The following is a 27,879-nucleotide window of genomic DNA, read 5'->3' as shown; positions in this document are numbered from 1 at the left end:
ACGGACTGGTAACCTGCACTCACTGGGGCCGCAGACTAGTGGAGAGGATCGGGCTGCTCTGGGCTGGTCTGGGGAAAGCACGAGCAGAGCGCACAGCTCAAAGCGAGAGAGAGAGTTTGCACAGGAACGCGAAGTTAACCTGCGTCCTTGGAGACGATCTAAGCACAGGGAGCATCATTTCATTCGTTTTTGTGCCTCTCATTATTGAACACTATGTCTGGCAGCACCATAGCCAGGGTGCTTGTTGCGCTCTGCATCGGGGGCGCAGTGAACTGCATGCCCAAAGAGACGCACAGGAGTCGGAGGCAGCCTCAGGATCATTACCCGTCCTCAGTCAACCAGGGTGAGTTCTTCTCTCTTTTTTCTTTTTTAGGAACAGTCATGCAAGTAGATTTGTAATCAGGGGGCCACACCAGGGGCCAAAAATGGAAATTCGAACTATTACTTTGACATCATAGGTTGTTAAAATAAAAAAACCACCTTTTGTCACTTAAATGCATCATTGTGGATCACTTCCAGCATCCCTGCAGTTGTGTTACTGGTTGATAAATGCCACAAAAATCACTTCCACATCAACAATAACCCTTTTTTTTTTATTTAATCCATGTGTGGATGTTTCAACTTTCAAAGCCCCAGGAATGTTAAAAGAAAAATAAAATAAATGATTCCATTTGAAAATGTGGAGCTATGACAATTAAAATAAAAAAAATAAAAAGGTAGAAAAAGCTGTCTGCAGCATGTGAAGTCATGGGATGTGAACAAAGAACAGGCCTGGTGGGGGAGAGAGAGAGAGAAAACGTGTATATTATTCTCCAGTCTGTGCAGCTGATTTATTACTCAGCCTTTGGCCCCTTTGAAGTCAACTTAACACATCTGAGAGTCAGTTTCACAGACACTGGTGAAGTCCTCTCCGGACAATAAGAGGTGTACTTTTTGCTTATTATGGTGTGTATATTTGGCTTTCCCTTTCATCCCCCCTGACATCACCGTGTGTGTTTTTGAAGTAAGAGTTATAATTTTCCAGTGGCTATATTTGTGTTTCCATCATGAGAAAGGAAATGGTACGCAGGTACAGTGTTTTGTGGGTGTGGGTGGAGTATCTGTTGTTTTTCCTCCTGTTTCTCTTCATACTGTAAATGTTATGGAGTAAGAGCAAAGGCAGGGGGTTCTTTTTATTATTACACCCCCTGCTGCCAGAGTCCAGCTCATGCCAAAGTCTTATCAACTACTCCCCCCCCCTCCTCCCTCTCTGCTGTCAGATGGTTGTACAGAGAATGGAATGGTCTACTCCATTAATGACCAGTGGGAACGGCAATATTTGGGGAGCACACTGGTCTGTACCTGCCACGGCGTTGCTGGCATCAAGTGTAAAAGCAAACCTGAAGGTGAGTTTGTTGTTGGTTGCTTTTAGATTAATTGTCCCTTTAGTAGCACAGATGCAATGTGAACCATCCACTTTCTTTCTGCAGCAGAGGAAAGGTGCTATGATAAAATCAACGAGCAGTACTACACTGTGGGAGAAACCTACGAGAGACCCAAGGACAGCATGATCTGGGACTGTACATGTATTGGTTCTGGCAGGGGGAAGATCAGCTGCACCATTGCCAGTAAGTGAGCTTTCCTCTGTTAACAGACCACACGCTCCATCTTGTGTTTTTTCATGTGTGTCTGCCAGACTGCTGCCATTAAACTGTTTAATCTCCATATTCTCTCCAGCTGATAAACGACTGGTGCCATGCGGCTGTGTGCAGTGGTTAGATAATTGGATAAATGTCTGAGTTTATGTTTGTTTATTTATTTTGACGTAACTTTCTGCTACCAGATCGCTGCCATGAGGGTGGGGCTTCGTACAAAATAGGTGACACCTGGAAGAGACCCCACGAAACGGGAGGATACATGTTGGAGTGCGTCTGTCTAGGCAACGGCAAGGGAGAGTGGACCTGCAAACCTGTCGGTGAGTCATTTCAGACTGTGACTGACTAACAAATGACTGGATGTGAGGGACAATTTTGGACGATTGGTCACTACCGTTACTCGTTTTTCTGACTGATTTCTTCAAAAATAACAATAACAGTTCATTTTAAATTGATTCACAATGTGTGTGTTTCCTGCAGCTGAGCGTTGTTATGACAATACGGCGGGAACCTCCTATGTGGTTGGCGATACGTGGGAGAAGCCGTACCAGGGGTGGATGGTGGTGGACTGTACCTGTCTCGGGGAGGGAAGTGGACGCATCACATGCACTTCCAGAAGTAAGAGGAATAATCCAAATTTTGCACGTGTTTTGAAGTGGATCACTCACAACCACACTTGCAGAATACTGAATTGATTTCCCACACATGTTCATTTACATACAACTTGATCCCAAAAAGCTGTAGCCTCATTAATGGGCTTCAGCAAAAAAAATGTCTAGCTCATGCTTTGTTGTATGATTCGAAACAAGCGACGCAGGAAATGTTTATCATGTGTGTTTCCTAATTGAAACCAACACTTGAATCCCGGATCAAACGGACTGTTGCTCACGATTCCCTTGCGACTCTCTCTCTGTCGCTTGCAATGACTTCACGGTGGTCTCCAAAGACGAGGTCATCAATAAATGGTGTATCAGACATGTTCAACAAAAGATCAACCCTGTCGCCAAAGCACAAACATGGAAAACAGCTGGTGGCCAGGAGGAGTCATTCCCCCACACACCACCCCTCTGAAGATTTCTACCACAGGATCTCGATGTTAATATGTCCTCCTAATTAATCCCAGTCATTCTCCTCTCTCTCAGATCGCTGTAACGACCAGGACACTATGTCTTCATACCGTATCGGAGATACCTGGACTAAGACGGACGCCCGCGGCCACCTGCTCCAGTGTCTGTGCACAGGAAACGGCCGAGGGGAGTGGAAGTGTGAGCGACATGCCTCACTTCACACCACTGGCTTGGGTGAGAACTGATAGCAGCGTCCGTGCACACCCCACACCCCTTCGCACTCGGTGTGGAGACAGTAACGTACACCAGAGGGAGGGGGAGGGGGGGCAGGGTGTGATAAGAGGTGCCAAGTGTCCAAATGTTGAAGTGTAACAGAATGAAGAGGAGATAGAGGCAGGAAGAAGAGGGAGGACTTAAACTTAGTAACGTTGGTGGGAGAAAAAAAATGCGTGTGAAGTGTCTTGAATCACTTACAGGGGGTGAGGAAAACATTTGTTTGTCTTGTTTTTTACTAGTTAGCAGTGATTTCTCCTGGTCAATTTAACTTAAGATTTTCAGCCACATCCCAATCTCATTATAGACCTAATTTGATATTTAGTACCACTATATTTCCATTTTAATTCGAACCGTCTGTTTTTTTTATCATGAAAATGATTAACTTTTGCGAGGTTATTGCTCCATCTGACTTGAATCCCGTGTTATATTTTAGGCACCGGCTCTCGTGTGATCACTAACATCCAGCCCGCGGTGTACCAGCCTTCCAATGTGCCTGAGGCTCCCCAGGACGGGCCCTGTCGTACAGACGCCGGACTGTCATATTTCATTGGTCAGCACTGGATTAAGAGCCAGGGAACTAAGCAGATGATCTGTACCTGTCTTGGTAATGGAATCAGCTGCGAGCAGTGGGGTAAGAGATGTTCTTTTGCCCAACAATCGCCATAGTTTTGACTGCAATTGAGACACAAATCAGCAGGTTCATGAGATGTTTTTCTGTCTTACCTCCAGATGGACCAGCTCCAGTGTACGGCGGCAACTCTGGAGGTCAGCCCTGTGTGTTCCCGTTCGTCTACAAGGGGAAGACGTACCACTCCTGCATCTCTGATGGACGCAGCGACGGACAGCTGTGGTGTTCCACCTCCTCTGACTTTGAGACAGACCAGAAGTATTCCTTCTGTACAGAGAAGAATGGTGAATAATAATTTTGTGAATCTTTTTAGTGAAGTGTAAAATCTGCTTGTGGATTATTTGGAAACCAGCCCGATCCTTTCTATTGTTCAGATAAACTGACAATGGCATGATTACTTAAAACTAATAAATTACAGGCATGTGAGGCCAAATTAGTCACCGTCTCTATAATAAACTAGCCAAGTTTAATGACTGACTAGTTTAAATCAAAACCACGCGACTGCGCCACATCTGGGGTTTGTGATCGTTACTTATCATGATTAATACTGTGTACACAGACCACAACAGCAGGGTTTGGAATAAATCAAAGTGATGCCAAGTATTCTTTCCTTCAACAGTGATTGTGGCGACACGAGGTGGGAATTCTAACGGTGCTCTGTGCCAGTTCCCCTATCTGTACAACGGCAGAAACTACACCGACTGCACTGCAGATGGACGCAGAGATGGCATGAAGTGGTGTGGCACCACCATCGACTATGACGCAGAGCAGCGCTTTGGCTTCTGTCCCATGGCTGGTGAGTGGAAACAGAAGTTTGTGAGCCATTACATTTTCTGTTCAATGAGACATACAAGGGATTGTTGAAATATTGAATCACTACATGGAGATCCTTAAGAGTAGAGAGATGTGTTTTCAGCAAGTAGATACTATACCTATTGTTGGTATGGTTGAATTGGCTGGTTATGGCACAATTGTATTTTTAACTGCTTTATAAAGGTGTTTAATGTCCATATCTGGCTGATACTGGTAGAGGTTGTAACATCAGTATTGAAAAAGTGGTATCGAACCATCTGTAGGCTTTACATGCCTTTAAAAGTCTCTGTAGATGTGGTTGCACAGGGGAGACAAACTGACTGACTCAATGGCAGCCGCCATGTGGTTCACTAATGTGATTAGCACAGCTAATTGCAACTCCTCTTCCAGTTCTTAAGTGAAAGGTATCTCCGCCCTGTCTGCATCATGGAGTTAACATAGCCTTTGTGTCCTCTCTGCCCTTTTCTTCGACAATGAAAAGGTTTAATGGGTGATTTATTTATTTGAATTTGCATCAACATTATCAGAGTGATGTTAAAAAGGAGTCAGGGCTTATTTACAGTTCTTACACCTTGATTTTGAGCACAAGCAAAGCAACTGTTGCCTTCTTAGATGTGTGTTGTTGTGGTGTTTAGTTGTTAATTAGGTCTCCATGGGTAACAAAAGAGGCTGAAGCCAGTAAAACACTAGGGGGTCATTGATGCTGCACTAATGTCTGTGAATAAGTGGCGTAATGGTACTGATGATACCAACATGCAGTAAAAAAGATTACTAAAGAAAACTTTAGATATGGGTTTTAATTCTTGTTGACGTCTTAACAAGCTTTGGCTGTGTGATTTACAAAACCACATCATGATGTTGGCTGAGTCTCCTGCAGATGCCAAAGGCACTTCATTCAAACACAGCAAGTGATTGTCTTTTTTTGGGGAACAGCTCTTTGTAGACTCGTGTATGTGAGTGGATTAAAGAAGTCGCCATTGCCACCTTTGCGTGTGACATTCCTGTTGCATGGCACCATTGTGGAATCAGGACATTCAACACGTGTCAAGTGTGTCCATGTGATGCACTGTTCCACTCTGTGACGACCCTCACTGGAGGCTGCAACAATGCCCCCGTATGTCTGTACATCTAATACTGTCTCTTATAGCCTACATCAAAGCAAACATTTGAAAAAGGCTAAAACGCAGACAGATAGAAGATAAAGTGGTAAAAGGATAGAAGCTTCACTGTGCAAATTCCCACAGGACTTACTTATCTGAGGTTGAATCCTAAGAAAAAATGGATCACTGAATTTGTTTTATCTCAAAAAGAACTTCTCTCTTGAAGATTTCTTGCATTGGGGCAAACAGATGGATGGTCTTAAGTGTTTTGCACTTGTTAAACCAAGTGGGGCACCTGGTGTCTGTAGCCTGTAGGTGTGGGATGCACCTTTGAGACAACACCCCGATGTTAAAAAACACCTCATCAAGATTTAACGCGGACACAAACAGTGTTGGTGCCCCTCAGCCAGTGTTGGAGCACGTTGTCTGTCAGCCTCGTAGTTAAAACAGCAGGGGAGCCTTTGATATTGACATTAATGACTTTCACCATGATTGCCAAAACAAACACGCTCGTTGAGATGTTAATGGCGACGTTTCAAATCAGCAGTGTCTGCCATGTGCTCTTCAGGGATGGCATGGCAAATGGTCTCCAGCTGTGAGTCAACATTCAGGGCTCACCCTCGTTATTCAAACTGCCATTTACACAGTCGGATCCACCCTAAGAAAAGCTCAGACACACATTCTCCAATCTCTAAAAGGAATAGTATCAGGTTCTGCGTGGGGTTATTGCTTGTTTGCAATGTCCTAAAAGCCAGTAAAGTATTAAATGGTGACTTTCAGTGTCATTTAATTGCCCGTATAAGCTTTTCATTTGTTCTAAAGGAATATATTGAAAGTATTGATGTGTAGGTTTGGACCAAATACAATTAGAACTTTTGGTAATGGGAGCAGAAGAAGGCCACAAGTTGACAAATGACAACCTGCTTCAGACAATTTGAAAGGTTGAGGTGACAAAGGTGGTAAAGACCATTATGTTCATGAAAAACTACGTCGGAGTAACATGACGTTTGGTAGATATAACTGTCTCAAACAAAAAAATGCTGCCCCAGCTGCAGCCTTGATGCACGACTATCAGGCAAAGTCCAAAGGATCTCCGCTTTCACAAACCAGATGTGTGGCTCCGCTCCAGATTCTTCCTGACACAGAAAAAAGGCCTGGATGGGCTCCAAGACACCAGATCTACCGTATCTCTCTCTGTCTCTCTCCACTTCTGCAAACAGATGCATTCATGAGCATGCATGCATATCAGCTTTGTCTGCAGCTCTACCTGCTTGACTGCCACACTACTGATGCTAGTCTATGCCTACTTCTGCAGCTTCTTCAGCACTCACACACTAGGGTAAACTTCTGTAGTAGTATTATTATTATTATTTTCCACACTGGTGGTCCGGTTAGAGCACATGGTTCTGCATTGAAAAAAGTGGCTGAAGTTCCCCCATCTCCACCCCCACAGACGCACTTCCTCACATGCAGGTCTCTGCCTGTCCCAGCAAACTTTCAATCTTTCCTGATAAAAAAAAAAAGCACTCGCTCTTTTAATAACAGGAGAACATGTGGCAAATAACAAATACAGTCATTCATTGCACACGAGGAGACAAAACAGCTGTTTTCCACTTTGAATCAAATCTCCGGGCTCAGGTGTTCCCAGGATTGTATCCTCTGCAGCCTTGTGTCGTAATTACAGGGCAGAGTCACTGATCTCCATGGGTGATCATGCATTATGATGTGTTTTTCTGCTCTTATTTTAATGCCTGTGTGCACACTGCTTCACTGCATCGAGTGCGTCTGATATATTAGGTTTTCTGATGAACTCATCTTAACATTTTAATCATCATTAAACAATAGAAGACATTGCATATTCTTAAATCTTCTAACTGGCTTTCTCTCATGTGCTCCAGCCCATGAAGAGGTGTGCACGACAAGCGAGGGGGTGATGTACCGTGTGGGAGACCAGTGGGACAAACGGCACGATGTTCTCCTTCACATGATGCGATGCACCTGTGTCGGTAACGGCAGAGGAGAGTGGAGCTGCGTTGCTTACTCCCAGCTTAAAGGTGTGTGTGTGTAACACTCAGTTTGTTTACGTTATAGTTGAACAAATGGAGATGGATGGAAGTTACGGACTTACGATGAGACTGAATTAATGTTCTGTCAGGTTAAATTATTCAATATTTTGAAGCTGTTGGATGGTAGAAATACATGGAATGGTGCTCAACTGGTCACCAGCTAGTTGTTTTAAATAGGTCAACCTATATGTCCTATTTAATGACATAATGCATGAGAAAGTGCAGAGTGAGAGACAGAAAATGTTATCTAGAGAAAGAATACATGATTATTAGAATGCTCTGAGAGAAGAGGTGAAAAGGTCATGTGTCAAGTTCATCACTCGCCTGCTGAAAGGTTAAAAGTGAGCCTGCACACCTGTGCTTTTGCACCTGCACACACATGCTAACATACACATCTTTCAAGGTTGACGTATCGGATTTCATGTCTTACAACATCTGCGTTTGTGTCCGTTACAGATCAGTGTATTGTCGACGGTCTCACCTATGAGGTGAACCAGACTTTCACCAAGCAACATGAAGAGGGATACACGATGAACTGCTCTTGCTTCGGACAGGGACGTGGCCGCTGGAAATGTGATGCCGTCGGTGGGTCGAATCTAAACGTTTCTATTGAATTTTACATAATGAGGGTTATAGTTCCTTATCATGTGTCCATTGACTGTGTCACATCATCTGGTTTCTTCTTACTTTGCCCTCAGATCAGTGCCAGGAGCCCGAGACGAGAACTTTCTACCAGATTGGAGAAACCTGGGACAAAGTCATCCGTGGAATTATGTACAAGTGCTACTGCTACGGCCACGGCGTAGGAGAGCTCAGTTGTGAGCCCCAGCAGTCGTACTCTGGTAAGATGTTAACGTTTTACAAGACTAAGAAAAAGGTCAGATTGTTTATGTGTCTGTCACGGTCTGGAGTCTTGTTACTTTCCTTGCGAGGTCAACTTGTGCAGCAACGTTTTCCCAACCTGGTTATGTCACTGTGATTCTTGATCCTCTTTCAGTCCCTGGTAAGAGTTTAAATGGGTTTTTGACCAGCGGGGATCAGGGTCAAGTGACTCGGCACTCGGCAGTACATGCAGGTTTTTATCGGCTTTGGCTCTTGAATGTGCTAATTTCCTCTCCATCTGCTTTCTTTTTGGTGGAATTGTATTTTTTTTATTTCATCTTAAATGGTTGTTTTCTTATTCCTCTAACTCCTTTTGTTTCCGGCATGTATCTGACGTCAAAATTCACACATGGGTGAAAAAATACCACGGGGGACACCAACCACAGTCGTTTGCCTGAGTTAAAAAATCTCAGGTGTACCCATTATTTTTAGAGTAAAATAGGTAGATGACTGATGTTAAACAGGATTTAAACACTGGCTCAGTTGCCATTACATCGACATGTGCTACTGATACCTCCTGATGGAGAACTGAGTGATTTCTTAAGTCACCTGGAAAATGAGGCCCCTGACTTTGATGTGAAACAGGCAGGGAGGTGGGAGGGGGTGCGATTTCCTCTTTTACAAATACACCCCCCACTCGGGGCCTTTGTTCTTGCTAGCATGTGGTACATATCCCCTGTACTGTTGCCACAGCTGTATAAAACACCACACTGCTCTGTGAGTGTGTATGTGTGAGTGCTTCTCTTATATACAACTTACTACCAAATAATAACTTTTTTAAAAAGTATGAGTTTTAAGCTGTAATAATTTTAGCAATTTTGCTTTTGGAACATTATTGCTAAACAAACAATTTGATCTCAGTCCTTGACCTAGCCCAGGATTTGAACTGGCGACCCTCCTGTTACAAGCCTAATTCCCTTCCACTTGGTCATGCGTGGGCTACCCATGGCTGTTAGTTTGTCAAACCATTGTCATAGGAGTTCACACAATGCTTATTTTAATTCCACTGCTGCTGTACAATAAATCACTGAATCTTGAATAGATTATAAACGTCAATGCGACACTCTCAGTGACATTCCCACGATGCACACAAGTGTTTTATGCGAAGATGTTTGAAGGCAATGGTGCTACTAAAATGAGACGGCTAGAAACAGTTTGGAGAAGTGTTGTTCAACAGTTCAGGAGTCGAGGTAATCCAGGGTCCACCCACTGTCCAAAAACATTGGGGATTAGGTTAACGGACACTGAAAATGGTTGTTCATCTCCCTAGGATGGACTGTACCCTGCCTTTTGCCCTATGTCAACTGGGATTGGCTCCAGATCCCCCCCTTAGCCTCATGTGGAGGATGAAGTGGTAGAAAGTAAGTGAGGGATTAAGTGAGTGAGTGAGACCAAGCTTGGCTAGATTACATTCCTTCTCCATCACAGCCTTTTGGGGCATTCTGACATTACAGCTGACCATGTTGTGCTACTGAATGTGCAGTTTGTTCACATTTGAAGGCTTTTGGGCTATGTCACCCTCAGGTAAAACAACATATGTTTCTGATTCTGATACTCAAACATATACCGAAAACACAACAAATGCCACAGTGAACATAATAATGTGTCAGTGTAGCCACAGGTTGAGGCTCAGCTTCAGGTTTGACGTGTCTTAATGTAAAGGAGTCTTTCAACTGTTGCTCACATTGCTCTGTGTGCAACAGGTTGATGGGAGATACAAAAATGTAGGGCGCTGTTCTGCCGTTAGTGGCCATAATGGCAACCAGCTGTTGGTGTGCACGTGTGTGTGTGTGTGTGTGTGTGTGCGTGCCGAGGAATATAAAAAAAAAAGATTTAAGGGCAGTGAGGAGCAGATCTAGACACCACGTCACTTTGCCAACTCAGTAAAACACCATACAAGGTAAAAATGGCAACCCTAGATTGCGCCTTACATCGATAATTTTCTTCTGAAGAGCAGTTTTCTTTGTTTCCACCCCTTTTCCCGTTGCTTGTTTGGGTTTTCATTTAATCTTTTAAAATCACTTCCTACTGTCAAGACGGCTCTCAATATCCCTTCCCTTTGCTGTGGTTTTCTTTATCGCAATCCTTGTGTGCATCGACCTGTATCAAGGATAAATGTTGTGTCTATGTTTGAAAGTAAATGTGTGTGTGATGTGTGTATGTGATATGCATATCATGTTTGGGTATGCATGCATCTCATGCCTCCGTTCTTCATGCAAGTCCTACACATCTGAATCTGTGTAACCCTCACACTCACCAGTGGCCTTTGGGTCTGTAATAGACAGTAATTGGTCCCAGATTGTTTTTGAGGTTTGTGTATGTGCTAGCAACCTCTGGTTAACCACGCCACTTGCTCAGAAACTTTGATTACAAGTCTGCTATTTGGAAAAGTGGTCAGAAAACCTCACTTCTTTATAGAAGCTACCCATTTCTATCGGCAAAGCTTATGTCAAGATCCTGCTCAGCAAATGACCTTTGTTGACACTGAGGAGGATTTGATACCATCATCCTCTCAGACTACAAATGTGGGCAAGTGATGACATCACCGTTCTCATTTTACATCCACTAACCAAACTTACTCTGTCTTTAAGCGTGTGCATTGTTTGTTTAACTGCTTTCATTATGGCCGTAATGAGTCCTGTGACTTTCTGTCGCACAGAACTGTGTTCAGTGTGCCGCTGTCAGACGCTCATTCTCATGCTCTTGTTAGCTCCAAAACTCGCCACCGCAAGGTTTTCTAAGGCATCCACTAGCAGATGTGCCCAAAATGTTAGACAGCTGGTAAGTGTTTGGCAGCCTGTAGGGAGGCCTTGAGGAGTTTTAATTAAACGTTAAAACCTGAATTTCTATGGAGGAAAAGCGAGTTAATCCAGCACATTTAAGTCCATGATTTTATTAAACAATTCCACTTCATTCTCTGAGGGTACATTTTCCATAGGGATTTGTTGTTTCTGATTGTTGTCGTCATCCCTTACGACAATGCATCTTTTACTTTTACTGTATTTAGTCTCTTATTTTTATCACTATCTTGAGTGTGACTACAAATACAAAGTATTCCTTTAGCAGAACAATACTTCCAAGAAAACAAGGTTCAAGAGTAAAGAAAGTCGAGAAGTTGAGATATGTGCTGGAATCTCACAGGGATGTGCTATTTTGTTTTTTTTCCCTCACTCTTTCTGTCTTGTGTTCAGGAAAATGTTGCTGCACATTCACTGCGTTTTTAAACTGGGTGATTTGAACATACAGCTTTTTTGAAATCTCTCAGATAATAGAAAAACTAATTATTTTTCCATTTATTCGATTTATAAGTTTTGCAGTTGTACTTTTCAGTTGATCCATTTCCAGTTTATATTTACTATGACATCATGCTCATGTATCTATGTCTCTCCCTCTCTCTCTCTTTCCCAGGTGGCCACCGTCCTGTCCAGGTGATTATCACAGAATCTGGAAATCAACCCAACTCCCACCCCATTCAGTGGAACGCTCCACCGTCTGCTCACATCAGCCAGTACATTCTCAAATGGAAAGTGGTGAGTGTTCTTCGCGGGGCGTCTTCTTCTCTTCATAATCGTGGCCGCTATATGTGAATTTTTAAAACCCTCTTACATCTTATTTTCTATAGAAAAACACCCACAGCCCATGGATGGAGGTGTTAATTCCTAACCATCTGACCTCCTACACCATCTCTGGTCTAAAGCCGGGAATCACCTATGAGGGTCAGCTGATCAGCCTTCTTCGGTACGGCGGGCGAGAGGTCACGCGCTTTGACTTCACCACCACTTATGGATCATGTGAGTTGAGGGAGCTTAATAATAATAATTACAATATTTTGCTGAAGTGTCCTCGCAATAATCCAACTGTGTTGTTTCCCATCTATATTTCCGCCACAGTGGCCACAGCACAAGGCGAGACCACCCAGCTTCCGCCCGTTGTTGACACCTCCGAGTCTGTGACTGAAATCACCTCCAGCAGCTTTGTCGTCTCCTGGGTTTCGGCTTCCGACACGATTTCTGGTTTCAGAGTGGAGTATGAGCTCATCGAGCAGGGACAGAGCACTGGGCAGCCAGTGGTGCTAGGTAACTGCTACGTTACATATCCACACATTTGACCATAACTGTTAATCAAGGGAAAAACTAAATGTTAAATGTTTTTTTCAGACCTTCCCAGAACAGCTACCTCAGTAAATCTTAATGAGCTTCTTCCTGGGAGAAAGTACTCCGTCAATGTCTACGAGGTCACAGACAGTGGGGAGGACAATCTCATTCTTACCACTTCACAAACCACTGGTGAGTAGACACATGAACGCTCTTGCTCTTAATTCATGTTCCCATCTGCACTTTTTTTTCCCCATCCTGCTGCTAACACTGAAATATAGTTTTTGCATCTGTAAGCAATCCAATCAACATGTGCCAGGAACTACAAATCGAGCTGCGGTCATAACTTTCCCTTACGTACTTGAACGTCTCATTTGTTCCACAGCACCTGATGCACCCGTTGAGCATGAAGTGGAGGATGTGGGAGAAACCTCCATTGTGGTCAGCTGGGCAAAACCAGTGGCTCCTATCACAGGTTTGTTACTGGAAAAATCACAAACAAACAAAAAAAATCTACCTTTCCGTGGCTCATCCATCCGTCTGTTTGTGGTCTCGCAGGCTATCGCGTTGTCTACACGCCGTCGGTGGAAGGTGAAAGCACAGAGCTGAATCTGCCCGACACGGCGACGTCTGTGACGCTGAGCGACCTCAAGCCCGGTCGGCTGTACAACATCAGCATCTACGCCGTGGAGGACAGCCTGGAGAGTGAGCCTGTGTTTGTGCAGGTCAACACTGCTGGAGATCCTCTGCCAGGTAAAAGGACAATGTAATCTGCGGAATATAGAAAAAGGGTTTTACTACAGGTACAGAACGGAGAAATGGACAGCAACTGGTTTTCCTGAGAAGCTTTTTCCATATTTATTTTCATTTTCAAGTAGATACTTCACTGTGTGTATTACCTAGTCTTATTTACCAATATTTACCAACAGAGTACGGTCTGTATGTTATGGTAATCTCTCCAATTTGGCCTCCCTGTGCAGCACTCTCCAGAAACAACCTGCGAGTTTTGTAGTGGCCTGTTTATTGCTCTTTTTATGTCACAGTTTCAGTTTTCAATATTTCTCATAAAGTAAAGAGTTTTCCAATGGAAAGTGAAGTCATCGAGTTCGACAGCTGGTGCGCTCTTATTCTGCTCAGTTATGTAAAAGCTCTCAGTCTGCCAGGTGGAAACATGCTGTTGGGTCAAGTCAAGCTAATGCTGGAAAAGGGTTTTGTGAGATGGGATAAAGGTGCTGCTGGGTTTGTGGAGACGGATTTCAGATATATTGTACAGTGATAGACGAAGACACACACACACACACACCACTGCAGTGTGAGATTATAGACAAGGAAACACTTCAGGTTTTTTCCCCTTTGGAAAACAACGGCCAAAACCTCAAGCAAAGCATAGGGACATCGTACTAGTAGTACGATGTAGTACACTGCTGTCTGTTTACTATTAAAGACATTTGTCTGCCCACAGTTTGAAGCAGTGTAATGATTTGGCACTTTCTAAACAAATGCTGTCATAGACCTGCATGATAATCTTTACATAAACAGATGTAGGTGCCTTTGATGATAAGCAACTGGGATATCATTGATTTTAAATCATCATGTTTTTACACACAGCTGTGAAGTCATAGAATTAATTAGTTTTTTTAACAATACAGTGGGAACGCTGTATTGTCACATAACAAGGAGAATAAACACTGTAATAAATCCGAATATAGGCTCGGACGTATAGTATCAAAACAGAGTATGGGCCTTTCCCTCTTGTGGTAAACGACATGTGTCTCCACAGAACCACCAGCTTTATTTGTAACAGCTGCAGCAGAGTTATCCCAGTTATTCAGTGAGAAACAAGCCATCATTCTGAGAAGGGATTCAGACCAACGTGGTGCTAAATGATCCGACTCGGATGTATGCCAGGGGAAGCAATAGTAGGACTTTACGGGATGTCCTGTTTGACACATACTGTAGATGAATGATTTCTCTCATAAAAGCATAACATATTTGTTTCACGGCTTTACAATATCATATTTTTTTCTGTCCGCAGATGAAGTGGTTTCTCCCACAGACCTGCATTTCTTTGAGGTGTCGGACAACAAGATAGTTCTGACGTGGTCTGGCCCAGGCAGCGATGTCTCAGGTTATCGCGTCACCGCTGTCCCCATCGACGAGTCTGGCTCCCCGCAGACGGAGATGACTCTGCCCGTCACTCAAAACTCCCACGTTGAGCTGTCACACCTCGAGCCTGGGACGATGTACCGCTTCAATGTTTACTCTATTCACAATGGAGAAGAAAGTATACCACTTATTGGGGAACAAACGACCAGTGAGTATCACAACGACTCATCTAGAACTGTTTGGTGTACTTTGGGAAATCTAATGGCGATCTCTCTTGTGTAGAGCCTGACGCTCCCACGGATATCCATTTCGCCAACGTGACCGAGGACAGCGTCGTAATGCTGTGGTACGCCCCGCGTGCCAAAGTCACCGGCTACCGCCTCTTCCTCACCATCGAGGGCTCCAACCCCAAGCAGCTGCGGCTGCCCGCTCGCCTCTCTCAGTACACGCTCCTCAACCTGAAGCCGGACACGCAGTACATCGCCACTCTTCACGCCGAGCAAGACAACACACTGAGCGAAGGAGAAACTGCCGTGTTCACCACAAGTGAGTGTTCGATGCCTGTTCAAATGAGAATCGGAAGCACTGTGGTAGAGGTCCAGATAAAGGATTATAATCGAATATTTTCTCGGAAGGATGTCCTTTCTCTTCATTTGTTAGCTTTGGCTTCACAATGCAAAACATGCTCCAGCTTTGGTGGCTTGCGTAAAAGCTAAAATACCCATAAAAGGCTTCAGAGGCTACAAAAATCTATTTTTATCTTGGAGTAATTATACACTTAAACAAACAAAGTTAAGGACGGTATATCTGAATGTTACTCTCTGGACCTTTTTTTTTAAATTTGCACACTGGTCGCACTATAAAGAAACTGATAATGACATGCTTGTGGTCTGTATTTTTAGACCCACCAATGGGCAACGCTCCTCACTTCAGCACTGATGTGACTGACACCTCCATTGTCGTGTCTTGGACTCCAGTTCCTCGCATTGGATACAAGGTACATTCTCTACTAATGCATACAAATACATACTGCTGCTATACAGTACATCAGTTGTACTTTTGACCCTTTTTTTCCCTGAAAATGGGAACAACATCCTCAACAGGATACATGTGATTGCTCACAATATGTCACTCCACAGATGAGAATGTTCTTGTTCTTGGGAAAACATTCAACTCTGACCTTCTGACCTCCTGTGCTTCCCCCCTAATCCCGTGTCCTCCTGTGCTCTTGTCTCTCTGACTCTGCCTCCATTTATTTCTTAGTTGACAGTACGTCCCAGTCAGGGCGGCGAAGCCCCGAGAGACGTGACCTCTGACTCGGGAAGCATTTTCATCTCCGGGCTGACACCCGGAGTGGAGTACACCTACAGTGTGCAGCCGGTCATCAATGGCCATGAGCAGGGAACACCGATCACACGGCGTGTTGTCACACGTAAGTATAAACCACTCTGTTACCCTTGTCCTCCTATTTTTTTCTGGTCTTCTCCTGCCACATTTTAAAATGGATTTTGTTTTTTCTCCTTCTCTGTCTCTCCTCCAGCTCTGTCTCCTCCTACTGATCTCAACCTGGAGAAAAACCCCAGCACTGGAGAGCTCACCGCACAATGGAGCGAAGCCAGCACACCAGGTACACACACACACACACACACACCTACACACCTGCAGACCAAGATGTGCTTAAAAACAAACAATAATAAATAATCAAAATGAATCTCCCTCTCCCTGTAGACATCACTGGCTACAGAGTGACCTGCACTCCCACCAATGGGCAGCAAGGAAGCAGCGTGGAGGAGTTTGTGGAGGCGGGACAGAACTCCTGCACCTTGGAGAACCTCAGTCCTGGAGTGGAGTACAACGTCAGTGTCTTCACTGTTAAGGATGACATGGAGAGCTCTCCTGTATCGACTATTATTACACCAGGTGAGCTTTGGGTGGCTTATTCAACATAAGAAAAACAACAAAGATGAGTTAGGGTAACAGGTAAGACCACGCTATAGTATCGATGCTCTAACCTATAACCAGCAGCTGAGGGACCATGTAAAACAGCATTGTGACTGTTTTGCATTCATATTACTTTATTTCCTGGATATATATTAAAGCATTACAATGAAGACACTTCATTGAATAACAGCTAAAACCTCACTAGATAGTAATATATACCAGGAAGAGTATCTCTTCTTCCATTGGTGTGATATATTGATTATATATCTGTTAGAATACCTATTGGAAGTGATTTTTTTTGGCTTCTCTCAACCACTGCTTCTTCTTGTCTGTCTGTCTTTCTCTCTGGCCCTTGCCTTCCACTTTTTTTTTGTCTGTTTTGGTGGGCTCTCTCTTTCTCCCTCTCTCCCCGTCCACAGAGATCCCACAGCTCACAGACCTCAGCTTCGAGGAGGTGAGTGACACCACCATCAGTCTCCGCTGGTCGCCGCTCAACACCACAGCCATCACCGGTTACAGGATCACGGTGTTGGCAGCTGGCGAGAGCGTGCCCATCTTTCAGGACATGGTGCAGCCGACCACTGGTCATTACACCGTCTACGGCCTGGAGCCCGGCATCGACTACGACTTCAGCGTGATCACGGTGACGGAGAACGGCGAGAGCGAACCCACCACGCTCACACAACAGACCTGTAAGATATCCATGAACCCCCTTTAGACTGGCTGACTTTTGTTGTCATAAATCACACGGCTTGTGCTGACGTTATACAAAGTAATAAGATTCTTGTTAACCTTAAGACATGACTCTTCAAAGCAAATGTTTTAACTACAGGCATAATTGCTTGGCATGCTGCGTCACCAGTTTAATAATCTAGAGTGTGTGTGTGTGGACCATCTTGTTTTAGTTGGGGATGGATTTATCAAACTGAGGCTCATTTTGCCCCCCAATGCAAACACTGCTTGTTCTTTCACTTTTTAAGATGTCGTAAATCTTCAGTCACACACACATACGCACTTGTCTCTCTATATTTGTGAGGACACCTACAAGTAAACACAAAACTGGTAGTGTCTATATGTTTCTCCATCTATTTTACCCTCTTATCTGGATTCCTCACTATTAAAAGGTACAGTGTGTATAGTTTAGCAACATTTACTGGTGAAGTTGCATGTTGCAGCTTCATATTCTTCACCTCACCCTTCGGTGTCGCCTTCGGTAAGCTTTAAAACTGTTTTAAAGATGTTTAGTTTGTCCATTTTGGTCCACTGTAAAAACACAGTGCTCCTGATATAGATATGAGCTCATTCAGGAGGTGGTTGTACATAGTTAACTATAGGGCTGGGCGATATGGCCTCAAATCAATATCACGATATTTTGAGCAGCTCGCCTCGATAACGATAAATGAACCATAAGTTCGTAAATGACCCCATCGCCTGATTTGCATAATTGACCATTTGCCTGATATAAGTGTCCGAGTGTCCTAAAGGGACATGAACATACAGGTAGCCTGCCTACCTACACACACAGCCAAAAACAACTTTTTTTTTTCTTTTTTTTTAATTATCGAAAAATGACATTGATTATCGTTGTAAATTTCGATAACGATACATTTTCGATATATCGCCCAGCCCTAGTTAACCATCAATATTTTATCTATATTTTTGCTCAGTGAATATTTAAGCAGAACAGGCTTTTCGTGGGGAAAAAGCACAGGTTTTATAATTATTGACGCCTCTGTTCCGTTAGTGTGAAACTGGGAAAGCTATTTGTAAAGCTATCATTAATTTGATTAGATACACCTGTGATTTTCACACTGGGAATTATCTCAATGGCTGCTGTGCAAATTACCCGTTTGTTAGAATTCTATGAATCATGCTGCTCTTTCATATCTACAGCTGTACCAGCTCCCACTGATCTGTCTTTTGGCGAGGTTGGACCTGACAGTATTGACGTCAACTGGGTCGCTCCCATCGTCCCTAACTCGGCTGACATCGACAATTTCCACATCAGGTACGAGAAGCTTGCTCAGTATTATTGTTCCTATGTAGATTTTCTTTTTGTATAAAGAAGTAATTCCATCTTTTCTGTTTTCTTACTTATTCAGGTATCACCCCATTGATGATGAAGATGATATCACAGAAACCACTGTTGGAGGCACAAGTAACAGCGTGGTGCTGAAGAGTAAGTTATAGCACAAACAAAGGATTGACCTCAGTGCACAGACTCACTGTCTACATTAATTTGTGTTGATGTCTTCTCTGCTGTCCACAGACTTGCTGCCCAGCACAGAGTATCTGATCAGCGTGGTGTGTGTTTATGAGCAGAGAGAGAGCTCTCCCCTTGTCGGCACTCAGACAACAGGTGAGTCTTTCAGATCTGTCGAGGAGAATGTCTCTACAGGAATACTCACTTGTTGTGTCTAAAAGTCAATTTCATCCATTCTGTCCTCAGCTCTGGATTCACCAGTGGGCCTGCGCTTCTCTGAGATCTTCACCAACTCCTTCACCATCCACTGGTTTGCTCCTCAGAGCAAGATCACGGGCTACCGCATCCGTTACCAGATGGTCACCGGCGGGAGGTCCAAGGACGAGAGGCTGCCTCCCTCCAGGAACCACTTCACTCTGACGGGACTGGCGCCAGACACCGAATATCTGGTTAACATCTTTGCTGTGAGTGGGACTCGGGAGAGCCTGCCGCTCAGCGGAACACAGAAGACAAGTATGAAACTGTTTTTGATTTATTACAGTTATTCACCATTTTGTCATCGTTGTGTTATTTATCGACATTTTTCCTCTTCTTTTTTTTTTTTCTCGCTCCAGTCTCCGATGCTCCCACAGACCTGGAAGTGCTAGATTCCTCCCCCACCAGTATCACCATCCGCTGGGACGCCCCTCCCGTAACTGTGCGCTATTATCGGATCACTCACGGAGAGACGGGTGAGCTCCCAATAGCAGACCAAGATACTGGTTTAATTAAGTGTTTTACAAGTTACTTCCTTTTCATTTCCACTAAAGACTAAAGTTCTTGAAATGTTTTTTTTTATATACAGGAGGTCACAGTAACCCCAAGGAGTTCACAGTGCCTGGCTCTCAGTCCACTGCTACTATTTCTAGCTTGAATCCCGGGACCAACTACACAGTCACCGTCTATGCCGTGACCGGTAGAGGAGACAGTCCTGCATCCAGCACTCCAATCTATGTCACACACAAAACAGGTACACAAATATACATGTTTTTATGTCGTTTTGTTTCCCCTTGTCACCTTTCCCTCTTAATCAGTCCTATTTCATCATCCTGTTAGGTGTGGACTCTCCCTCTGAAATGGAGGTGAAAGAGGTGAATGACAACAGTGTCACAGTGAGGTGGAGCCCTGCTCAAGGGCCAATCAAGGGGTACAGGGTGACTGGTGTCCCCAGAAATGGACAAGGGCCTTCTTTTACTGAGGTGGTAGCTCCAGGTATGTTTTACCCAAAAGAACTTGATTCGCTACAAAAACATTTCTATTATTACCTTTCATTTTTTTAAATCCCCCCTTTTCTCATATCCTTTTTACCCCAGACCAGACAGAGATGACTTTCTCAGGCTTAATGCCCACAGTAGAGTACACCTTGAGTGTGTATGCTCTTGGACAAGATGGTGAGAGCTCTCCTCTGGTTGTGAATGCTTTAACAAGTGAGTATAGTCCCTTTTTTTGAGAGATATTACTTCAACTATTGTTTGCCAAGCTTTCACAAGTAAAAAATAAAATAAAAATAAACTTGATGTTCTCCCCCATCTTTTTAGACATAGACCGTCCCAAAGACCTCAGCTTCTCAGAGCTCGACTCCACCACGTTGCGGATCTCCTGGGACAGTCCTGAGGGAACCGTTACATCGTACAAGGTCTTGTACTCCAGCGGGGAGGAAGGCGAGCGAGAGCTTCTTCCTGCTCCCAGAGGCGATGCCGAGTCCACCATTCTCCACGGTCTGCAACCTGGGGCTGAATACACTGTCAAGGTCATTGCCCTGCACGATGACACAGCCAGCACCCCACTGATTGGAACATATGCTACAGGTAAGAAATGAAATAAATTATAAATATTTTATAAATCAGGCAGAAAAGAGTGATAGAGTTTTTATCTTTTTGCTCTTTCCTTTAGCCATCTCACCCCCCACCAACCTCCAGCACTCCCGGGTTGGCCCTACCTCTTTCACAATAAGCTGGGCTGTGCCGGGTCAGGAAAACGGACTAAATGGCCTCAAAGGCCTGTCAGGCTACCGCGTGGTGGTGAACCCAAAGAATAAGGGCGGACCGACCACAGAGATCAACCTGGCACCAGACGCCACTCAGGCTCACATCTCTGGGCTCATGGTGAGATTGGGGCTTGTCTTGTTTTTGCATCTATTCAGTGTCCGTGCCGTGTCTCTATTATGACCTGCTATGAAGTCTTTAACTTTGCTATTCTCCATTTCCCGCAGATTGGAACTACCTATGAGGTCAATGTTTATGCTCTGAAAAACTCTCTCACCAGCAGGCCAGTGCAAGCAGAGGTCACCACATTGGAGAGTGAGTCCTTTTTGAGATTCTGATATTAAAAGAAAACAATGAAGTGGCAGTGTTCTGCACACACTCCACCATTATTATTATTAAAACAATATTTACACACCCTTTTCCTATTTTGTTCATTGACCATAAATCCTCACGCTTACTCTCCCTCTCCTCATCTGCTTTAAAGACATCAGCCCACCTCGCCGTGTTCGCATCGCCGATGTTAACGACTCTTCCATCACGTTCACGTGGCGCTCCAAGACTGAAACCATCTCCGGCTTCCTGTTGGAGGCCACGCCCACCTCCTCCTCAGCGGGCTACGTACCCATTCACTGGACCACTGGCCCAGAGTCGCGGGCATTCACCATTACAGGTACATGGAGCGTAAAAATACTCCAGTCATAACCTGGCGAGTGTTGTAACACACAGTTCCCTCATTAAGTTTTTGGTTGTTTCAGGTCTGGAGCCAGGCACGACTTATAAGATCAACATGTACACACTGAAAGGGAATGGACGCAGTGCACCGCTCACACTCACAGCCACCACAGGTAATCATCGTTGTAGTGATCATGGAGTGTGTATCTGCTAATCATCTGTAAATGCTGTCCAAACACGTCTCTGAAAGACTGGTATGAGGATTTATTGTCATGTGCGTCTCCTCCTCTAGCTAAACCTGTGGTCAGCCCACCCACAAACATCCGCTTCACCTCGCTGAACCCCACTAGCATCTCTTTCACCTGGGAGCCGTCGCGCAGCCCAGGGGTCACTGGGTATTACGTGACCTACGAGGAGGCCGGCGGTTTGCCTCGTGAAGTCATGCCTAGACCCCACGCTGGCCAGAGCTACGCCATTGTCAGTGGTGAGTGAGGTTAATGTATACAAATACGCCAGGAGTTACAGATTGGGCAAATGACAGTAATGCATTCATTGTTTGGTCACAGGTCTAAAACCAGGAACAGAGTACGTCATCAAGATTGTCGCACTGCAAAATGCTTTGAGAAGCACAGCTCTAGTGGGAAAAGCCAGAACACGTAAGTACCATTTGACACCGTTAATGGTTCATTTGTTTTTTATTCTGTTTAGATCAACATTGCTCTTATGGTAAAAGTAAACACCATGTTGAAGATTTTATAATGCAGCTTTATGACCACTGCGGGGAAATTATTTCTCAGTGAGTAAATCATGTCAAGCCTCTGTAAGCGTGACGATACAAGCAAGTTAAAACAGACATTTCAATCATTCAACATTCAGTATAGGCATTTTTACTACAAGAAAATGTACACTCAAAAGGACAGACCTCATTTAAAATCTCATGGCAGGCACATTCATCATATAATAAATACATTAAAATGAGTGTTTAATCTAAAAGAAATCATTAAAACACTGTCCAGGCCTGCTGCTCAGAGACACAAAGGAAAGGAATTAAGCCATAATATTACCATTAAGATGTTTAATTAAGGATTTAATAACTTGTGGTATGAAGCTTGTGGTATCAGATTTGATATTACCATTGAGTGCCAATGATCATTTCTGTCAGCAACAATTTTATGAGAGGAACAAGTCAACACTTGCTTCATCTCCTGAAGTTGGAAAGTGACACTCTGCTGCCCCCTGGTGGTTTTAATACTCTTCTGTTACTGAAATGGTAAACTGCTTGAAGTGTGAAATTTAGTTTTTAATTTATTTCAGATTGTTTAAAGCAGATTTTTTTTGTTTTTCATTTCATTTATTGATTAACACCTGTGGATCTGTGTATTTGCTTCGCCTTACTTCCTGATGTGTGTGTCTGTTGTCCAATCAGAGCCAGCCATAGATTATCAGCTGTTGGTTCCTGATCTGCCGCTGCTTCCTGTTCCCCATCGGCCCAGCACGGACATTCTGGACGTCCCAGAGTCCTTTAACGACAAAGTGTAAGAATATTTACAAAAACTCATACCTGAAACTATAATCTCAGTTTAGGAATACAACATCACAAAAACCTCCAGTCTGAACTGAAATGTTGACCTTTCTCTTCTTCTGTGAACAGCTTCAACTCCAACCATGTGCACTTGGCTGGCACCAGTGGTCATAGTCAACCAGGCCAGCAGGGCCAGCACATTTACACCGAGTACCAGAACCTAGGACCTAATCACGGACTTAACGGACCCTTTGGTGGACCCAAAGAGGGACAGAGACCCACTCTCAGAGAACCTCTAGTCTATATCCCTGTAGCAGGTCCTGATGGAAACAGAGTGCCTTTGGTCAAGGTGTGTGAAATCTGTGACACGTCTCGCATTGGTGCCCACGATAAGAATTACCTGCAACTAGTTCTTGCCAAATGTAATATAAATGTAAATAATAAATGTTCTAACTTACCTTTGGTGAAATAGTATGTGAATGTTGAAAGAGCAGTGTTTCTGCTCTGCTCCAACACACCTGATTCAAATCAACGGCTCGTTAGCAGTGCTTCTGACGAGCTGAACATTTGAATCAGGTGTGTTGTTGGACCAGGGTGGAGGACGCTGATCTACACTGTAAAAAAAGAAAAAGTTGAAAAAAAGCTCAACATTTCAAGGCAACATACTGCAATCAATTTTTGAGTTTACAGCCCAATAAAAGAACTTGAGTTTTTCAAAAGTTCCGTCAACTCATATTATTTTGTTAGACAAATTTGTACGCGAGAGTAGTGCCAACTCAAAATTCAAAATCATCTTTTTAAATGTAATTTTTAAATTAAATGAACAAGATTAATTAGCCAAACAAAACAGAATTTTTGGCTAGTTTTAAGTTTGTCTAACAAAATAATATTAGTTGATGGAATTTAAAAAAAAAAAAGTGTATTTTTCTTTTTACAGTGTCGTAGAGTTCTGTGTGCAGTTAATGAGCCTTAAATATGGTACATCATAATGTTAATGCTAACAATTAAGTCTTATTAACAATTCATTCTATCAGGGTCCCTGTGTGTGTGTGTGTGTGTGTGTGTGTGTGTGTGTTTTACAGTGTGTTTGCGTGTTTTATCTTGCATTTTTTCATATATATATGTATATATATATATATGTTACCTGCATGTTTTGCGTTTTTTGATTTTATATCTGAATGTTATTTTATAAACGTCTCTTTTCTATGCTTTTTAATGTTTTATCATATAAAGCACTGAATTACCTTGTTGTTGAAAGGTGCTATACAAATACACTTGTCTTGCCTTGCAGGTGAGCGACACTGCTCTGCCGGGTCTTGCGTTTGGTTTCCCCGACAATGAGACGGATTTGCCCCAGGAAGCGCAGACGATCACAACCATCTCCTGGCAACCCATTCCTCAGACTACAGAATATGAGGTTTCCTGTAATCCCATCACACACCTGGAGGAAAGGGGCTTCCAGGTACACGCACACACACACACAAACACACACATGGACATATTTACTCATAAGTATATGAAGACCACTTATTCATTTTGCCTGCCTCCATCATAGATGCGCCTTCCCGGCACGTCAAACAGCGCCACACTGATCGGACTGACATCTGGAGCGTCCTATAACGTCGTAGTGGAGGCCATGAGGGGCGGAGCTAAAGAGAAAGTTCTGGAGGAAGTCGTAACTGTCGGCAATGCTGGTACAATCATCTACGCAAGAATCATTTCATTTTCATCGTAATGCAGTTGAGCTTAATGGCGTTGAAACTTTTTCTGTATCCTCAGTTCCAGGTGACATCCCTGGCACCGATAACCAGGACGTGTGTTATGATACGTTCACACACACCTATCATGAGGTGGGCTCCGAGTGGGAGCGCATGTCTGAGAACGGTTTCAAGCTGTGGTGCCGCTGCCTGGGCCTGGGCAGTGGTCATTTTAGGTGTGATTCATCCAGTGAGTGGCTTATTAACCCTTTTCCCTGCATGCTTTGCAAACACCCCAACATGCCATGGAATTAATACCCAATAATTCTATGTAGTTCTATTGCTGTTCTATGCGCTTGTACTAAAAAAAAAAAAACAGGGTCAACATCCATCCATACACGTTTTAGCTCATTGCACTGTATGTTCCTGTCTGTCTCCTCTCTGGAACAATGTGTATATTCAATTTATGGGAAATTTGCTGTTTCTTCCCTTCCTTTTACATCTTACCTCACCCTATACCCTCTTTATCTTTCCATCCCCACACTTCTCCTCCATCAGAGTGGTGTCACGACAACGGCTACAACTATCGCGTTGGCGAAACGTGGGACCGTCACGCCGACAATGGACACATGGTGAGCTGCACCTGTCTGGGAAACGGAAAGGGAGAATTCAAATGTGAACCTCGTAAGTAAACGCACTATGAAACTCAAATTCAGGTGTTTTGAATGTGTTAAATTTGAGTCGTTCATGCTCAAATACAGTTGATCTTTAACACTCAACTATAATCCCTCCAGATGAGTCGACATGTTATGATGATGGGAAAATGTACCAGGTGGAGGACCAGTGGCAGAAAGAATATCTGGGTGCCATTTGTACCTGTACTTGCTATGGAGGGCAACAGGTGGGTAACACTCTGCCGACTAATGTATTACTTTTTGGACATTCTACACACAAAAATTTTGACTACATTTGTTTTGTCAACATTTGGACAACATACTAATGTATGACTTTTTTCACATTTTGGAAGAATAGTTTACAAAAAAATGTTGTCAAAATTTGGACGACATACTTAAATATGACTTTTTTGTCAACATTTGGACAGAATTTATTTTTGTCAAAATATGGATATAATTTTTTTTGTCGAAATTAAGGCAGATTTTTTTTTGTTGATATTTGGACGAAAGCATTTTTTGTGGAAATTTGGACTTTTTTTTTTGTCAAAATTTGGACTTACACTTTTTTGTCAACATTTGGACGTACAATTTTTTTGTCAAAATTTGGACAGAATTTTTTTTGTCAAAATATGGACAGGATTTTTTTTTTCAAAAATTGTACGAAAATAATTTTTTTTTTCAAAATTTGGATGTAAACATTTTTTTTTTTTTTTTTTTTTTTTAACTTTGACAAAAAAAAAATTCCGCCAAACTGTGAACATACTAAAGTATGACTTTTTTTTCACATTTTGGACGAAGAATTTCGACCAACTGTTATAGGATAATGCAGGATAAGGATACAGGATAATGTTCTATGTACCGTAAGAAACTGAGCCTCTGTTTCTGTTTTTATGTTTATCCACACAGTGTGTTCATTCAGTTGAGGTACAGGAGGAAACCTTGTGGACAATTGTTTGTTTTTGTACTTTAATCTCTGACTCCCCCTTCAGGGCTGGCGTTGTGAGCACTGTAGAAGACCGGGAGTACACACTGATGTGGAAGCTGACCTCCTGCAACCCGTTAGCTCAGATGTTTTTGATCGGTACCGAGAAAACGCACTACGCAAACTGGTACTTGTCTCACTCTTTTTCTTTATTCCACTGCATTTTAATTACATACAAAATATGGTACATTAAGAACACAGGAATAAATGCTGTTTAATCAGACATCTACACCATTTTTACTATTAACGTGGATGATTTTTAATCAATTTAAGCTTCAAAATGTGTTTCATTTAGTTTTATTTGTTTGTCCACAAACTATTATGTTATATAGATTGATTGTAGGCATCGCTATACAAACAAAACTAACCCTTTTCCTCTTGTCTCTGTTGTGCAGAACATCCAGTGTCCCATTGAATGCTTGAGGCCGGAGCTGCTTGCAGATGTTCACATTCCCGCAGAGTAGAGTTGAGAAGAGTGTAAAGAAAAGGAAATAAAAAGACGAAGAAGACCTGAAACCCCTTTCAGGAAGGAAGCTTCTCTCATGAAAAGAACACATTTCCATTAGATGTGTGTGCCTTAAAGGGTTTCCCACCACCACACAAAAATGTTAAGTGCCTTAAAGACATTTCTACATCAACCTCTGTGCCTGTTCAAAGACCCGTCCGACTTTCCATGTTGTTTGTGATCCTCTGTTCTTCAACAAAAACGAGGATTATTTTTTGACACAGTCTGTCAGAGCACAAATCCTGCTGCTTTGTCATCACAAACTTGCCAGCCCTTCCCCACACACCAGTTGCAGTATTGTTGTGTACTATTTTTTTTTTTATTATTGTTTTTATTTACAAGCATTCCTTTACAATTCCCTTATAAACCACAACAATTGTCCATCCTTGATAACACGTGCAGCCACATTTGTTGCATTGTGCATCGTGATAAAGTCATTTTCGTGGGTCCTTGGACATTTCCAAATCAAGGGGAGAGAGTTGTTCTACAAAGCCATACATTTATTTGCTTTGTTCAGCGTAACTGACCTAAACCAGCATTTTAGTCAAATTTCAAATTAAACAGTTTGTTTTAACCTGAATCAGCATTCTTTATAGTAAAGAGCATTTTAGTTGTGAAAGCAGTTCAAAGAAGTCATCACTCTGTCTCCTACTATAAAGAGCAGAAGAACTTGTCACTAATATTGTCTTTGAATTACAATTTAAAAACTACAAACTTTCCTTAAAAGATAAGCACTGTTAATTTTAAGTTTGTGTTGAAACACATTAGTTGTTATTAAAGTTTAGACGTTCTTCTGTGATCTTTGAATCGGAGTAAAAAGAAGAGCCAGAGTAGACTGAGCTAAATACATTTTCAAAAAGTGAAAATGGATAAAGATTCACCATTATTTCCAAGTGAGATTCATTGTAGTTTCATAAATCCTTTTCCCCCTTTATTTCTTTTATTTATCCCTTTTTTTTATTCGAGCATTTTGTTCAATGCTATTTTGGGGTG

At 43.0% G+C, this 27,879-nt stretch overlaps 1 protein-coding gene across 1 annotated transcript; it reads left to right on the top strand.

Annotated features, from left to right (window-relative positions):
• Positions 1–213: 213 nt before the first annotated feature.
• Positions 214–27,879, top strand: fn1a (fibronectin 1a; the record flags this gene model as incomplete). Its single annotated transcript, XM_083909052.1, has 49 exons — positions 214–343; positions 1,260–1,385; positions 1,470–1,607; positions 1,823–1,954; positions 2,115–2,252; positions 2,777–2,935; positions 3,411–3,608; positions 3,707–3,889; positions 4,225–4,401; positions 7,417–7,572; positions 8,041–8,169; positions 8,283–8,426; positions 11,875–11,996; positions 12,089–12,257; positions 12,357–12,542; positions 12,624–12,752; positions 12,946–13,035; positions 13,119–13,313; positions 14,596–14,874; positions 14,949–15,212; positions 15,569–15,663; positions 15,930–16,098; positions 16,207–16,293; positions 16,395–16,586; positions 17,027–17,299; positions 18,501–18,615; positions 18,710–18,786; positions 18,877–18,966; positions 19,057–19,323; positions 19,425–19,541; positions 19,655–19,819; positions 19,906–20,061; positions 20,163–20,276; positions 20,388–20,657; positions 20,743–20,954; positions 21,062–21,149; positions 21,319–21,504; positions 21,590–21,679; positions 21,799–21,990; positions 22,073–22,162; positions 22,933–23,041; positions 23,158–23,377; positions 24,320–24,490; positions 24,584–24,722; positions 24,808–24,975; positions 25,284–25,409; positions 25,520–25,626; positions 26,389–26,508; positions 26,777–27,879. 49 exons carry the CDS (start codon positions 214–216, stop codon positions 26,843–26,845), a joined length of 7,518 nt encoding a protein of 2,505 aa, XP_083765178.1. The 3' UTR covers positions 26,846–27,879.

The sequence above is a fragment of the Microchirus variegatus genome, assembly GCF_963457635.1.
Source record: "Microchirus variegatus genome assembly, chromosome: 22".
NCBI classification, from domain to species: domain Eukaryota; kingdom Metazoa; phylum Chordata; class Actinopteri; order Pleuronectiformes; family Soleidae; genus Microchirus; species Microchirus variegatus.
The sequence above is the reverse complement of the archived record's forward strand: the minus strand, read 5'-3'. Positions and strand labels throughout refer to the sequence as shown.